This window comes from Macrobrachium rosenbergii, chromosome 12, assembly GCF_040412425.1.
Source record: "Macrobrachium rosenbergii isolate ZJJX-2024 chromosome 12, ASM4041242v1, whole genome shotgun sequence".
Lineage (NCBI taxonomy): Eukaryota > Metazoa > Arthropoda > Malacostraca > Decapoda > Palaemonidae > Macrobrachium > Macrobrachium rosenbergii.
In genome coordinates, this window is record NC_089752.1 from 107,807,388 (window position 1) to 107,820,567 (window position 13,180).

Genomic DNA, 13,180 nt, shown 5'->3' on the forward strand with positions numbered 1-13,180 from the left:
ATTACCAAATTTACGTAATATTCAATGCCTTGTGACCCTATTCATTAGTTGAGATATGACATAATAGGCTATATAACACCTTACAGGCTATATAAGACTTTATCATTTTTAACGCGTTCCAGTATTTATAAATACAAAATTTTGTAATCTTACACTGTGAGCACAGATGAAGCCGGTTTCAGTATACTTAGCACTAGATATTCGGACGACGAGACTCCAAAATTCTGTGATAGGAGAAGCAACGCAAAATATGAGCTTTTATAATTAAAAATGACAAAAAAGACTACATGTATATGCGTTTGTGCTGTTGTTTGTCTATCTGTCTGTCTGTGCGACGGACTTGAATTTAATGGTTGAAAAGAAATTAAAATGACAAAAAGTAGAGGAAAAAAGTATACATGAAAGATCACAGACAGCAAACCAAATATTAACCAGTAAAGTATAATCAAGGCCACCGAAAATAGATCTATCATTCAGTGGTCTCGGTATAATGCTGGATGAACCGCGGTCCATGAAACTTGAATCACACCCCGGTGCTGGCCTATCCTATATCGTTGCCAGGAGCACGATTATGGGTAACTTTAACCCTAAATAAAAATAAAAACTACTGAGGCTAGAGGGCTGCAATTTGGTATGTTTGATGATTGGAGGGTGGATGATTAACATACCAATTTGGAGGCTTCTAGCCTCAGTAGTTTTTAAGATCTGAGGGCGGACAGAAAAAGTGCGGACGGACAGAAAAGACAGTAGTTTTCAGAAAACTGAACTACAATCACCAAATGAACCGACAAATAGGAAATCAGAACTTGTCAAAATCAAGAAATTTATATGAAAATTTAACAGAAGGAATGAGATCTCTTAAGGGTGTAAATTCTGGAACAGTTTCAGTGCAGTCTCTGTGAGGAGCGCCCGAAGCTCTCAGACACAACTATTAATGCTTGAATAAATGGAAACCATTCTCAGAGTTGTAATGGTTCTCCTTAGTGATTCGTACAAAATTCTCAATAATTATTGGATTCCTGCGACCATCACAACCGTGCTATTTTTCTCAGCAGTAATAACGTTTATGTTCGATGCAAAATTCGAATTTCGCAAAGAGCAACTGTTCAGCAATATTCGCTCAATGAGGAACGTTAGTTTTACAATTTATTAGGTAAGCAATGGCTTATGTGAGTACTGATGACAGTGTAAAACCTAACGCTCACTTGTTTTCACTTTCCTTCTGTATATCTCGATTTCCAAGTTATTGATTATTATTATTATTATTATTATTATTATTATTATTATTATTATTATTATTCAGTAGATTAACCTTATTCATATGGAACAAGCCCAGCAGCGGCCATTGACTTGAAATTCAAGCCTCCAAAGAATATGATGTTCATTAGGAAGAAGTAACATTAAGAAAAGTGAAATACAGAAAGAAGAGATTCCACTTATCAAAAAAAAAAACAGAAACAAACATTAATAAATAGATAAATAGATAAAAAAAGCATTAAAATTCAAGAGGAATAGTATTAGGGTATTAATGCATTAATCCAATATCATTTGTTAGATGGCTGGTTTACATTTCGCTGTCCTTATGACCGCTCGGGTAATTGCCCAAATTTTGGTCAAATGGGAAATGGCGTAACCACGTAAATATCCGTAAATGATAACTATCAAAACAATGACTTGTGAAGTAGGAATACTTGGCAGAGTCGTTGTAAAGTGAATTAAAATACTTAGAAAGTAAAGCAAAAAAAAAAAAAAAATTACAGCAACTGATTACTCAGTTTGAGATAATTAACCTAGCAAGAAACACTATAGTAACTAAGAAGAGATTCCACTGTTTAAAAAAAAACACACAGGGATTCATACAGTCTATATGCATATTTTATAAGTACGTTATTTCACTGTTATGCTAAATTTGAAGTAACTACCCTGAATAGTTTTCGAGTTACACCCCGGAAACCTGAAATGAGAAAAATCCTGTTTTGCAAACTGCATTACAACTAGTGAAGATGTTCCATTGATTCTTTATCTGTATAGTCTTTATAACATAATAAACAAGTTATAGGAGAAATATTTTCCATGTATACTTTGTATATCCGAAAAATATAAATATGTCCAGATTATAAAATTTGATTCAGTCTTATGAAAAGAAGAACAGTTTTTTCTAAACAAAATATACCTTCGTAATTGAGTGAACAATACAAAAATTCAAATTCCCAAAAGCGCCTATGAAATTCTATCGTTTGAGACACAGGCTGTCTTTTTTTTTATTTTTTTTTATTTTTTTGTTACTGCAGTTTTTGAGTGGTAAGACGTTGAAACAAACAAATATGACGAAAATGCTGATGATAAAGAAGGTATACATGAATGGAATTATTCATAAGGAAAGTATGAATTGTTGCCCCTCACTTTTAGATCAATACGACATTTAATTCTTCTACTTTTGAGATTATTAGTTGCTCAAAAAGTCAAGGGTATCAAAAAGCCCATTTTTTTTTTTTTTTTTTTTTTTTGCAGAGATTTTGAAGTTTTCAACCTGATATTCTTTACTTCTACCAACTCATTTCATCATAAACTTCCCTTGAGAACCACTACTTCGTTCTCTGGTGCTAAATAATTGTTCCAAATAACTTCAATAACAAATCTGAATTTTCATATTAGAAGTTTTGTCTCCGTATCGTTTCCTGCAGGCAAGCAAATGTCGTCTTTCAACCCACGCACCCTGCAATTGACTTTCCGTGATATATTATCAATCGTATTTTCGTATGCACTGCTAGTCGTCTTTCTTTCTGTATTTCACATTACCTTCCGTGACTTCTTTCTAATGGACACCATATTCTTTGGAAGCTTGAATTTCAAGCCAGTGACCCTACGGTTTGTTCCATATGAATAGGGATCATCTTTTGACTAATAATAATAATAATAATAATAATAATAATAATAATAATAATAATAATAATAATAATAATACCAGAGGTGTTGGTTTCACTCAGTCACCTGACTTAGAGATATTCTGCTCTTATACAAGATGTGGGAATAAGGAATGTGAGTAGCTGTGATAGTAATAGCAGTAGTTGTACTGGTGGCGGTGCTGGTGTCGATTATTGATGACCATGATGCAATGATAGCGTGAGGCAAAGATGGCGCAATGCTCTCTCCTCTGCTCCTCTCTTTTTTTTTTTTTTTTTTTTTTATAGAGCTTCTGTTCTCACTTCGACATAAGCTGAGCTCTGTGGCACTATGGATTGATGATTGATTACTTTCATAGCCAAAACAGGACGTAATTGAGCAACGTCGCTAAAACCTTCGCCGCACGAACGAGAGTTATTCCTTTTGTGATTGGAGGGAGAGAGAGAGAGAGAGAGAGAGAGAGAGAGAGAGAGAGAGAGAGAGAGAGAGAGAGACGGTGACAAATGAATGGATGAATAAGTTATCTTGGGTCATAACTGCAGTGTGGGGCGATGGCGTCACAATGCTCGTGGAATCCCCTCTTTGGTTTTATAAGGCACTTAATTTTAAGAATGGGATGTAAAGATTCCAGATTCTCAATTAAGTGATTTATGTTTTATATCAGTATTTTAAAAAGTTTTGTGATCAGAGTCGACAGGGAACACATCCCTGACGAATTATGTGAACAGATTTTACCTATTGATGACGATATCAGGACAGTGAAAGATGTTAAATTGATGTTGCAACCCTTCAAAGTAATGGTCCCTAATGGCTGATCACAAAAGACGTTTCAGAGTCCCGCAAAAAAATCAGGATTTAAAGTCAAGCGCTCTTATCTATGAAAAAATACTCATAGTAGAATGAATCTTGAAGTGGAGGAATCCGCAGTTATGTTTGGGTACATAGGCCTATATACTTAAATATAAATCTATGCAGAGAGCTTTCGGGAATCTGTTCGATTCCTCCTTTCGTACCCATACATAACTTTATCTATCTTAACATTCTGAAGAGTAAAGAGGAAAAATTGTTTCATAGACTCAGTATCAGTGACAGTAGAAGCTGCAGAAACGTTAGTCTGAATTTGTAAGACTTTAAAGGCGATGGGGTGCCTCGAGGCTTATAAATCCCAGGCAGAGGTGCAGGAGGAACTTTGCTGGAGGGACGAAGCAAAACGAACGATAGAAAAAATGATTAAAGAAATCGAGAGACTTGTTTGAGCACATTGCCGACCAACAATTGAGAAACACTATTCACAAAAGTTAAGTATATCTTAGTTTAACCAGACCACTGAGCTGATTGACAGCTCTCCTAGGGCTGGCTTATCGTGGAAACCGAACCACATTATGACGAGAAATGAATTTCTGTCACCAGAAATAAATTCCTCTAATTCTTCATTGGCCGGTCGGAGATTCGAACGCTGGGCCAACAGCGTGCCAGCCGAGAGCTCTACCCACCCCTCCAATGAAGAACTTAACATTATTCACAAGAATCTTGAAAAGCACTGGTGTTGGACAGTACAAGAGATGAGATCTGTTAAGAAACTTCTCGGCTTAGACAGAAAACCCACGAGAATAGATGCCGTTCCAAAGGATGCGGTATACAGTATTATTAACTTACCTGACATTTATCTGACGAAAACTAAAACTTTTCCAAACCTGGGTTTGAGAGTAGAGAATCAGGACTGAGATCCTGGTTAATCGTTTGCTTGGCTTCCAAGATGTGCGAGCGATGTGCGTTTTCTACCTCGGCGGAGGAATGATTTGGTGAATCTTGATTCTGACGGGAAAATTTAGGAGTGGCACTTTTTACAGAGGATGCACAGGAAACATCATGCTACTTCTAAAAACCATCCTGATGTATTCGCCAAATTGGGTGCTAAGGTTGATAATCCATAGGGAGAAATAGCAGTGCCCAGGGCAGCGTCTCCTTTGTGTATTAGAGGATTCAAGTCCTAGGTTATTGCCATAGCACAGTTGAGACACAATAGCACAGTTATCCCTTATGGCCAATTATATCCCAGATATCACTACCTAGCCAATTATTGAAAGATAAGGGTAAGCTATGCATGTGGATGCAGTTTGCATATGATATCGTCTGGAGTTTATTGACCACCTTGGGATGATGACCCATTGGGATTAATTTTCATTATTGTATAGGAAAAGTGTATTCACAAACGTCCCGTTACTATGACCATCATCACGGTTGTAGTTCAAAGTATGAAGATTAGATGTTATACCACTGAACATTCGTGAGCATTCGCGTAAGAAAACTATACAGTTTTTGGTACGTGCTGTGTAAGCCCCCCTTTTTTTTTTTTACATAAAAGCAAGGTCATTTGCGTGGTAAATGACATACCAATGGAATCTCCTGCGAGAGTCCTAATTACTAACAGGATCAGGAACTTCAGGACTAATCTTTGGCGAAAGCTAGAGAATGGAATGACTTACTCCATTCCCCTTGTATTTGGACAAGAAAATTGGCCAAGCAACAGGTGCTCTTAGGTAATTCTTAATTCTTCCTTCTTGTCGCTTTATTTTAAGAGAAGGTTTTTACTTCTTTATTGTAGCAGATCTCAACGTGTGAGCTGGGTAATGCAGTTCCTTTTATATTTTTTAGTGTTCTTTAATATTAAAATGTCTTATTCAGCCCTAAATAAATGGATACAAAAACTACAAAACATTAGAAAAATAGGTAGGGAATTACGTTATCCAACTCATATTTGGATACCTACTTCAGTAAAGGAGTCTAGATGTTCATTTGAAGTTGAAAATATTCTATACATACATACACATTATATATATATATATATATATATATATATATATATATATATATATATATATATATATATATATATATATATATATATATATATATATATCCATAAAATATATATATATATAATCAACACAAGAAAAAATGTATATAATAGGTCCTAATACCTTGACCAGAATTCGAACCTGTACCTCTCTTTGAGCTAGATAGTCCAATCCTAAAAGGTATAGGTTCGAACTCTGGTCAGGGTAGGAGCACTTATAATGTTATGTAATTTTTTTCTGTGTTCTATGAAGAGATTGCATTTGTATCGAATTTTTTCATATATAAATATATATAATATATATATATGTGTATATATATTATATATATATATATATATATATATATATATATATATATATATATATATATATATATATATATAATCACAAACTTGACGGGATAAACCCAGAACAAGTACAGAATACCAAAACTTTCCGGTCAAAGGAAAGAAAACTGATTTCCACAGAACAAATTTAGTTAGAGGTGCCTTGATAAGTTTTACAAACCTGTTCTCCAATGGAACTGTCATGAAAATAATTCATATTAATATTTGGGTCAGAAGTTGGACAAAAATTGAGCCACTCCTCAAATTACTGCCTTTGGTTCAGTTCTGTGGAGCTTGCAAACTAAAGATGATGAACCCTAAAGATGAGAGCACATCTCATAAGTTGGTACAAAGGAATCTGACTCAAGTCTTGAATTCCATCTGCAGAACAAATCCTCTTGGCTTTTAATCAAGACACCTGATTTTTGAGATGCAGATCTTCCAGTTTGGCCTACTGTGTCCCACAAGGCACTTGTGAAGCTCATGACGTGACAAAGTATTGATGTAAATAAGAAATTTGATAACATTTTCGTAAAAACAAGTAAAACATGTGCCGGAGTTTCTTCGGCGCAGTCGAGTTTTCTGTACCTCGTGTAATCGAGGCCACCGAAAATAGATCTATCTTTCGGTGGTCCCGCTATAATGCTGTATGGGCCGCGGCCCATGAAACTTTAACCATGGCCCGGAGGTGGCCTGGCCTCTATCGCTGCCAGACGCACAATTATGGCTAAATTTAACCTTAAATAAAATAAAAACTACTGAGGCTAGAGGGCTGCAATTTGGTATGTTTGGTGATTGGAGGGTGGATGATCAACATACTAATTTGCAGCCCTCTAGCCTCAGTAGTTTTTAAAATCTGAGGGCGGACAGAAAAAGTGCGGACGGACAGACAAAGCCGACACAAAAGTTTTCTTTTCAGAAAACTAAGAATGAGAGGGAGGGTTGAGGATGAATCTGAAAGAAATTTGTGACGGCTGAATAATTTGCAAAAGCATAAGTAAGAGAATCACTAATGGAGGAGCTCATTTGATAACGAGAGGCCAACGCTTGTATTAAAACAGAATTCTGAAGAACCGCATGAGAGGTGGGAAAAGGAGCAGATGTTGCGCCATCAGCAACAACTGGAAAGCAGTTCGTTAAATAGTTAGAAATAAACTTTCTGGTGAAGTTAGGTCAACAAAGTTGTGACATATTCCCTAGAGGGAACATACTAGGAGAAGTAAGACTAAACAGCATTGAGAATAAAGAGACTGTCACCAGCAGACCATGATTTTTGGGAGCCATATTGGTGAAGTTTATTCTTAAGAAACTTTATTTTTGTAAGCCATTAATTACATTTTTGTAATCCCTTTACTTATGCGGAGATATTTGGTTAATTCATTTTGTGGTTAAATTTTGCAGAATTGCTTATTCAAATTTGTTCCTATATATTTTTTTTTCTTGTGTTTTGAGGACATTGAAATATAAGATTAGTAAGCCAGCTTTTACCGTTATTTTTAAACTAAACATTAAGCTACAAATGTCGTTTAATATCTAGCCTAATTCGCTCTAACTCGGAAATATATATTATATATACATATTATTTCCGAGGTAGAGCGAATTAGATGTTAAACGACATTTGTAGCTTAATGTTTGTGTTTAAAAATCACGTTGATGTGAGAAAAATCCATATATACTATATATATATATATATATATATATATATATATATGTATATATATATATACACACACACATATGTACATGCACACATACACACATATGTATATATGTATCATATACTGTATATATATATATATATATATATATATATATATATATATATATATATATGTATATACATATGTACTATATATATATATATATATATATATATATATATATATATATACACACACACCGAAGGGGAATTATAATTGATAAGTGGTTCGTCGCCTCATGGGCTTGAACCGCCGAACACGAGAACCAACAACGTTTATATGTATATATATATATATATATATATATATATATATATATATATATATATATATATATATATATATATATATAATATAAAATCATATAACCCCTTTCTTCATTTATGGACTTCATGAACTTACTGTTCTGTGGCAACTTCCTAGGCAAGCTTATTGCCTCTCGCCACTTTCCCTAAAGTAAATTAAAATAATAATAGACAATAATACTAATAAAAGTAGCAGCGTTTAGTTTACCCTGCTGAAAGTGTGTTTAGGCGGTTGAAAAATGCATTCAGCGCAGTCAGCCGCTATCACCACGGCGTACTAAAGGCACATTCCTTGAACTGATTCGACTCCGCACAAATTACTCGTTCTTCTTGAAAGATTCCATTCATAAAACGTAGAATGTTCTCCGTTACACACAATCGCAGTACAATAAGATGATGCCATTCCTTTGGCATGGTACTCTGCTACTGCGTATTTCATTGACGCACCAGATACAAGTGAATAAACACGCGCTGGGCCGATGGAATTTTTTTTTTTCCTTTTTATATTTATTTCACTGAACCATTCTACAATTGGTTTGTTTAAAAGACTATTGTGTTTCATGATTCACTTATCCTTTGAGTTAGCATGTAGATGTTTAATCTCTAATATAAGGTACTCTTAGGTAGTTTTACACATTAATTAAAATTAAAGCCTTTTGTCAATTCACTAGCTATTTAGAAGTTTAGTGCTCACCAAGTAGTTACTTTGCAAGTTATCTATGTCATCATCAGCTAAAATAACTTGTCATCATTTAAAGTAAGAGCCAGTTGTATTTGTCAGTAGAGTTCAAATGAAAGTTGATGATAGAGACATATTGATAACAAATAACACTTGCAGTAGACTTAACTTGCATAGTCTCGTTTTGCTAAGAACTAAGAACTTGCATAATGGTTTTATGTATGCTTTTATGTGTATTCACTAATAAAAACACTCTTTGCTGAAAGGTACAATATACTCTCACGGTATGTCTCTATTTTTTTGTTGATGTGTATCTTACGTTTTTACAGGAATCCGCAGAAAACGAGGTACGAGAATATGCTGGTAAGCCAGCTTCAATTCTTCCGATATTCGCTGGCTTATGAGATCCGTCTTTGGCAGGGCTGTTAATACGCTTAAAGATCGTTTACTAACCAGCCTATGAGACTCCTGTTGATACTCTCTCTCTCTCTCTCTCTCTCTCTCTCTCTCTCTCTCTCTCTCATATGTGGTGCACTTTAGGCTTTACTGAAGGGTCTTTGGAGCATCCCTTCAGCCCCCTGGCTGCAACCTCTTTCATTCCTTTTGCTGTACCTCCGTTCATATTCTCGTTCTTCCATCTGACTTTCCACCCTCTCCTAACTATTGTTTCACAGTGCAACTGCAAGGCTTTCCTCCTGTTACACCTTTCAAATCTTCTTACTGTCGATTTCCCTTCCAGCGCTGAATGACCTCATAGGTCTCAGTGCTTTGCCAATGGCCTAAATTCTATATTCTGTTCTATTCTCTCTCTCTCTCTCTCTCTCTCTCTCTCTCTCTCTCTCTCTCTCTCTCTCTCTCAGTGTTCTCAGCCCCCTGCCTCAGTATCTATACCCTTGTCAGTAGCCTTTAGACTTCGGTCGTTTCAGATTTACCCTAGAACTTCTGGTCTACACAGTCTGATACCTTCTTAGAAATCCATCCCCTTCGTGGTCTCTGTTTAAAACACCTCCTCCTCCGTCTTTTGCATCTTGGTCTGTGATTCCTGACTCCTGATTCCTAATTCCTCTTTAGCTACCTCCTGGCCTGAGTATGAGACTGAAATTTAATGCCCTCTTGTTATGAATAATGTACAGAATACGTTCCATTAACGTCATGCTCCTGATGTTGCCTCTACTAATCAATCATTTTGGCTCTGAATTTTTCTCGCTTTCAGGATGCTGTAAATAATAAGGACATGTTTGTATTTTAGTGTGTGTATGCAATGTTTAAGCATCAGGTGATTCTTTAATGTCGAAAGCCACTTCTTTTGTGAATTATTTGAGGCTACAGCTTCAGCCATGGAAAGATTTTTTTTGGAGAGATTGATAGCGTAGACAGAATCTTAATTATCCATTGTCTTTATTCTTAGGGAGCTGATCATTCTTGAGTATGTTCAATATTTTACAATATTTACTTATGCAAAGGAGAATGCCAAAAATTTAAGGACAGTAATTAGCAAAGGAGAATGCCAAAAATTTAAGGACAGTAACTAGCAACGAAGAATGCCAAAAATTAAAGGACAATAATAGCAACGAAGAATGCCAAAAATTAAAGGACAATAATAGCAACGAAGAATGCCAAAAAATAAAGGACTATAATAGGAATGAAGAATGCCAAAAATAAAGAACAATAACAGCAACAAAGAATGCCAAAAAATAAAGGACAATAATAGCAAAGAAGAATGCGAAAAATTAGAGGACAATAATAGCAACGAAGAATGCGAAAAATTAAAAGACAATAATAGCAACAAAGAATGACAAAAATTAAAGGACAATGATAGCAACAAAGAATGCCAAAAACAAAGGACAATAATAGCAACGAAGAATGACAAAAAATAAAAGTCTGTAATAGCAACGGAGAATGCCAAAAAATAAAGGACAATAATAGCAACAAATAGTGGCAAAAAACAAAGGACAATATTAGCAACTAAGAATGACAAAAAGTAAAGGACAATAATGACAACGAAGAATGACAAAAATATAAAGGATAATAATAGCAACAAAGAATGACAAAAAATAAAGGACAATAATAGCAACAAAGAATGACAAAAAATAAAGGATAATAATAGCAACGAAAAATGCCAAAAAATAAAGGATAATAATAGCAACGATGAATGCCAAAAAGTAAAGGACAATAATAGCAACGAAGAATGCTAAAAAATAAAGGACAATAGTAGCAAAAAGAATTCCAAAAAGTGTAGGACAATAATAGCAACAAAGAATGCCAAAAATTAAAGGACAATAATAGCAGCAAAGAATGCAAACAAAAATAAATGACAATAATAGCAACGAAGAATGCCAAAAAACAAAGGATAATAATAGCAACAAAGAATTCCAAAATATAAATGACAGTAATAGCAATGAAGAATGCCAAAAATTAAATGACAATAATAGCAACAAAGAATGCCAAAAAATAAATGACATTAATAGCAACGAAGAATGCCAAAAATACAATGAACAATGCCAAAAATAAATGACAATAATAGCAAAAATGTCAAAAATAAAGGACAATAATAACAACAAAGAATGCCAAAAAATAAATGACAATAATAGCAACGAAGAATGCCAAAAATAAAGGAAAATAATAGCAACAAAGAATGCCAAAAAATAAAGTACAATAATAGCAACAAAGAACGCCAGAAATAAAGGACAATAATAGCAACAAAGAATGCCAAACAATAAATGACAATAATAGCAACGAAGAATGCCAAAAAATAAAGGACAATAATAGCAACAAAGAATACCAAAAATAAAGGACAATAATAGCAACGAAGAATGCCAAAAATAAAGGACAATAATAGCAACAAAGAATGCCAAAAAATAAATGACAATAATAGCAACAAAGAATGCCAAAAATAAAGGACAATAATAGCAACGAAGAATGCCAAAAATAAACGACAGTAATAGCAAAGAAGAATGCCAAAAATAAAGGACAATAATAGCAACAAAGAATGCCAAAAAATAAATGACAATAATAGCAACGAAGAATGCCAGAAATAAAGGACAATAATAGCAACAAAGAATGCCAAAAAATAAATGACAATAATAGCAACGAAGAATGCAAAAAATTAAAGGACAATAATAGCAACAAAGAAAGCCAAAAATAAAGTACAATAATAGCAACAAAGAATGCCAGAAATAAAGGACAATAATAGCAACAAAGATGCCAGAAATAAAGGACAATAATAGCAACGAAGAATGCCAAAAATAAAGGACAGTAATAGCAACGAAGAATGCCAAAAATAAAGGACAATAATAGCATCAAAGAATGCCAAAAAATAAATGACAATAATAGCAACAAAGAATGCCAGAAATAAAGGACAATAATAGCAACAAAGAATGCCAAAAATAAATGAAATAAAGCAACAAAGAATGCCAAAATAAAGGACAATAATAGCAACAAAGAATGCCAAAAATAAAGGCCAATAATAGCAACGAAGAATGCCAAAAATAAAGGACAATAATAGCAACGAAGAATGCCAAAAATAAAGGACAATAATAGCATCAAAGAATGCCAAAAAATAAATGATAATAATAGCAACGAAGAATGCCAGAAATAAAGGACAATAATAGCAACAAAGAATGCCAAAAAATAAATGACAATAATAGCAACGAAGAATGCCAAAAATAAAGGACAATAATAGCAACAAAGAATGCCAAAAAATAAATGACAATAATAGCAACAAAGAATGCCAGAAATAAAGGACAATAATAGCAACAAAGAATGCCAGAAATAAAGGCCAATAATAGCAACGAAGAATGCCAAAAATAAAGGACAATAATAGCAACAAAGAATGCCAAAAAATAAATGACAATAATAGCAACAAAGAATGCCAGAAATAAAGGACAATAATAGCAACAAAGAATGCCAAAAAATAAATGACAATAATAGCAACGAAGAATGCCCAAAAATAAAGGCCAATAATAGCAATGAAGAATGCCAAAAATAAAGGACAATAATAGCAACGAAGAATGCCAAAAATAAAGGACAATAATAGCAACGAAGAAAGCCAAAAATAAAGTACAATAATAGCAACGAAGAATGCCAAAAATAAAGGGCAATAGTAACAACAAAGAATGCCAAAAAATAAAGGAAAGTAATAACAACAAAGAATGCCAAAAAATAAAAGATAATAATAGCAACAAAGAATGCCAAAAAATAAATGACAATAACGACAAAGAATGTAAAAAAATAATGAAAAATAATAACAAGGAATGCCAAAAAATAATGGATTGTAATAACACGAAGAATGCCAAAAATTAAAGGACAATAATAGCAACGAAGTATGCCAAAAAATAAAGGACAATAACAAAGAATGTCAAAAAATAAAGGAAAATAATACAACAAAGAATGTCAAAAAATAAAGGAT

General features: G+C 33.8%; 2 protein-coding genes across 10 annotated transcripts in view; one reads left to right on the top strand and one right to left on the bottom strand.

Annotated features, from left to right (window-relative positions):
• LOC136843853 (inversin-like) overlaps window positions 1–13,180 on the bottom strand; it is a 649,403-nt gene that overhangs the window by 190,296 nt on the left and 445,927 nt on the right. The window lies entirely within an intron of this gene.
• Window positions 1–13,180, top strand: part of Eip63E (cyclin dependent kinase Eip63E) — a 205,364-nt gene that overhangs the window by 111,611 nt on the left and 80,573 nt on the right. For 4 of the 9 annotated variants that reach the window (XM_067112652.1, XM_067112654.1, XM_067112658.1 and 1 more), the window contains exon 4: window positions 9,102–9,119. The exons of the other annotated variants lie outside the window; for them this stretch is intronic. In XM_067112652.1, the coding sequence (XP_066968753.1) occupies window positions 9,102–9,119 (18 nt within the window). The remainder of the gene's footprint in view (window positions 1–9,101; window positions 9,120–13,180) is intronic. 9 annotated transcript variants of the gene reach the window in all.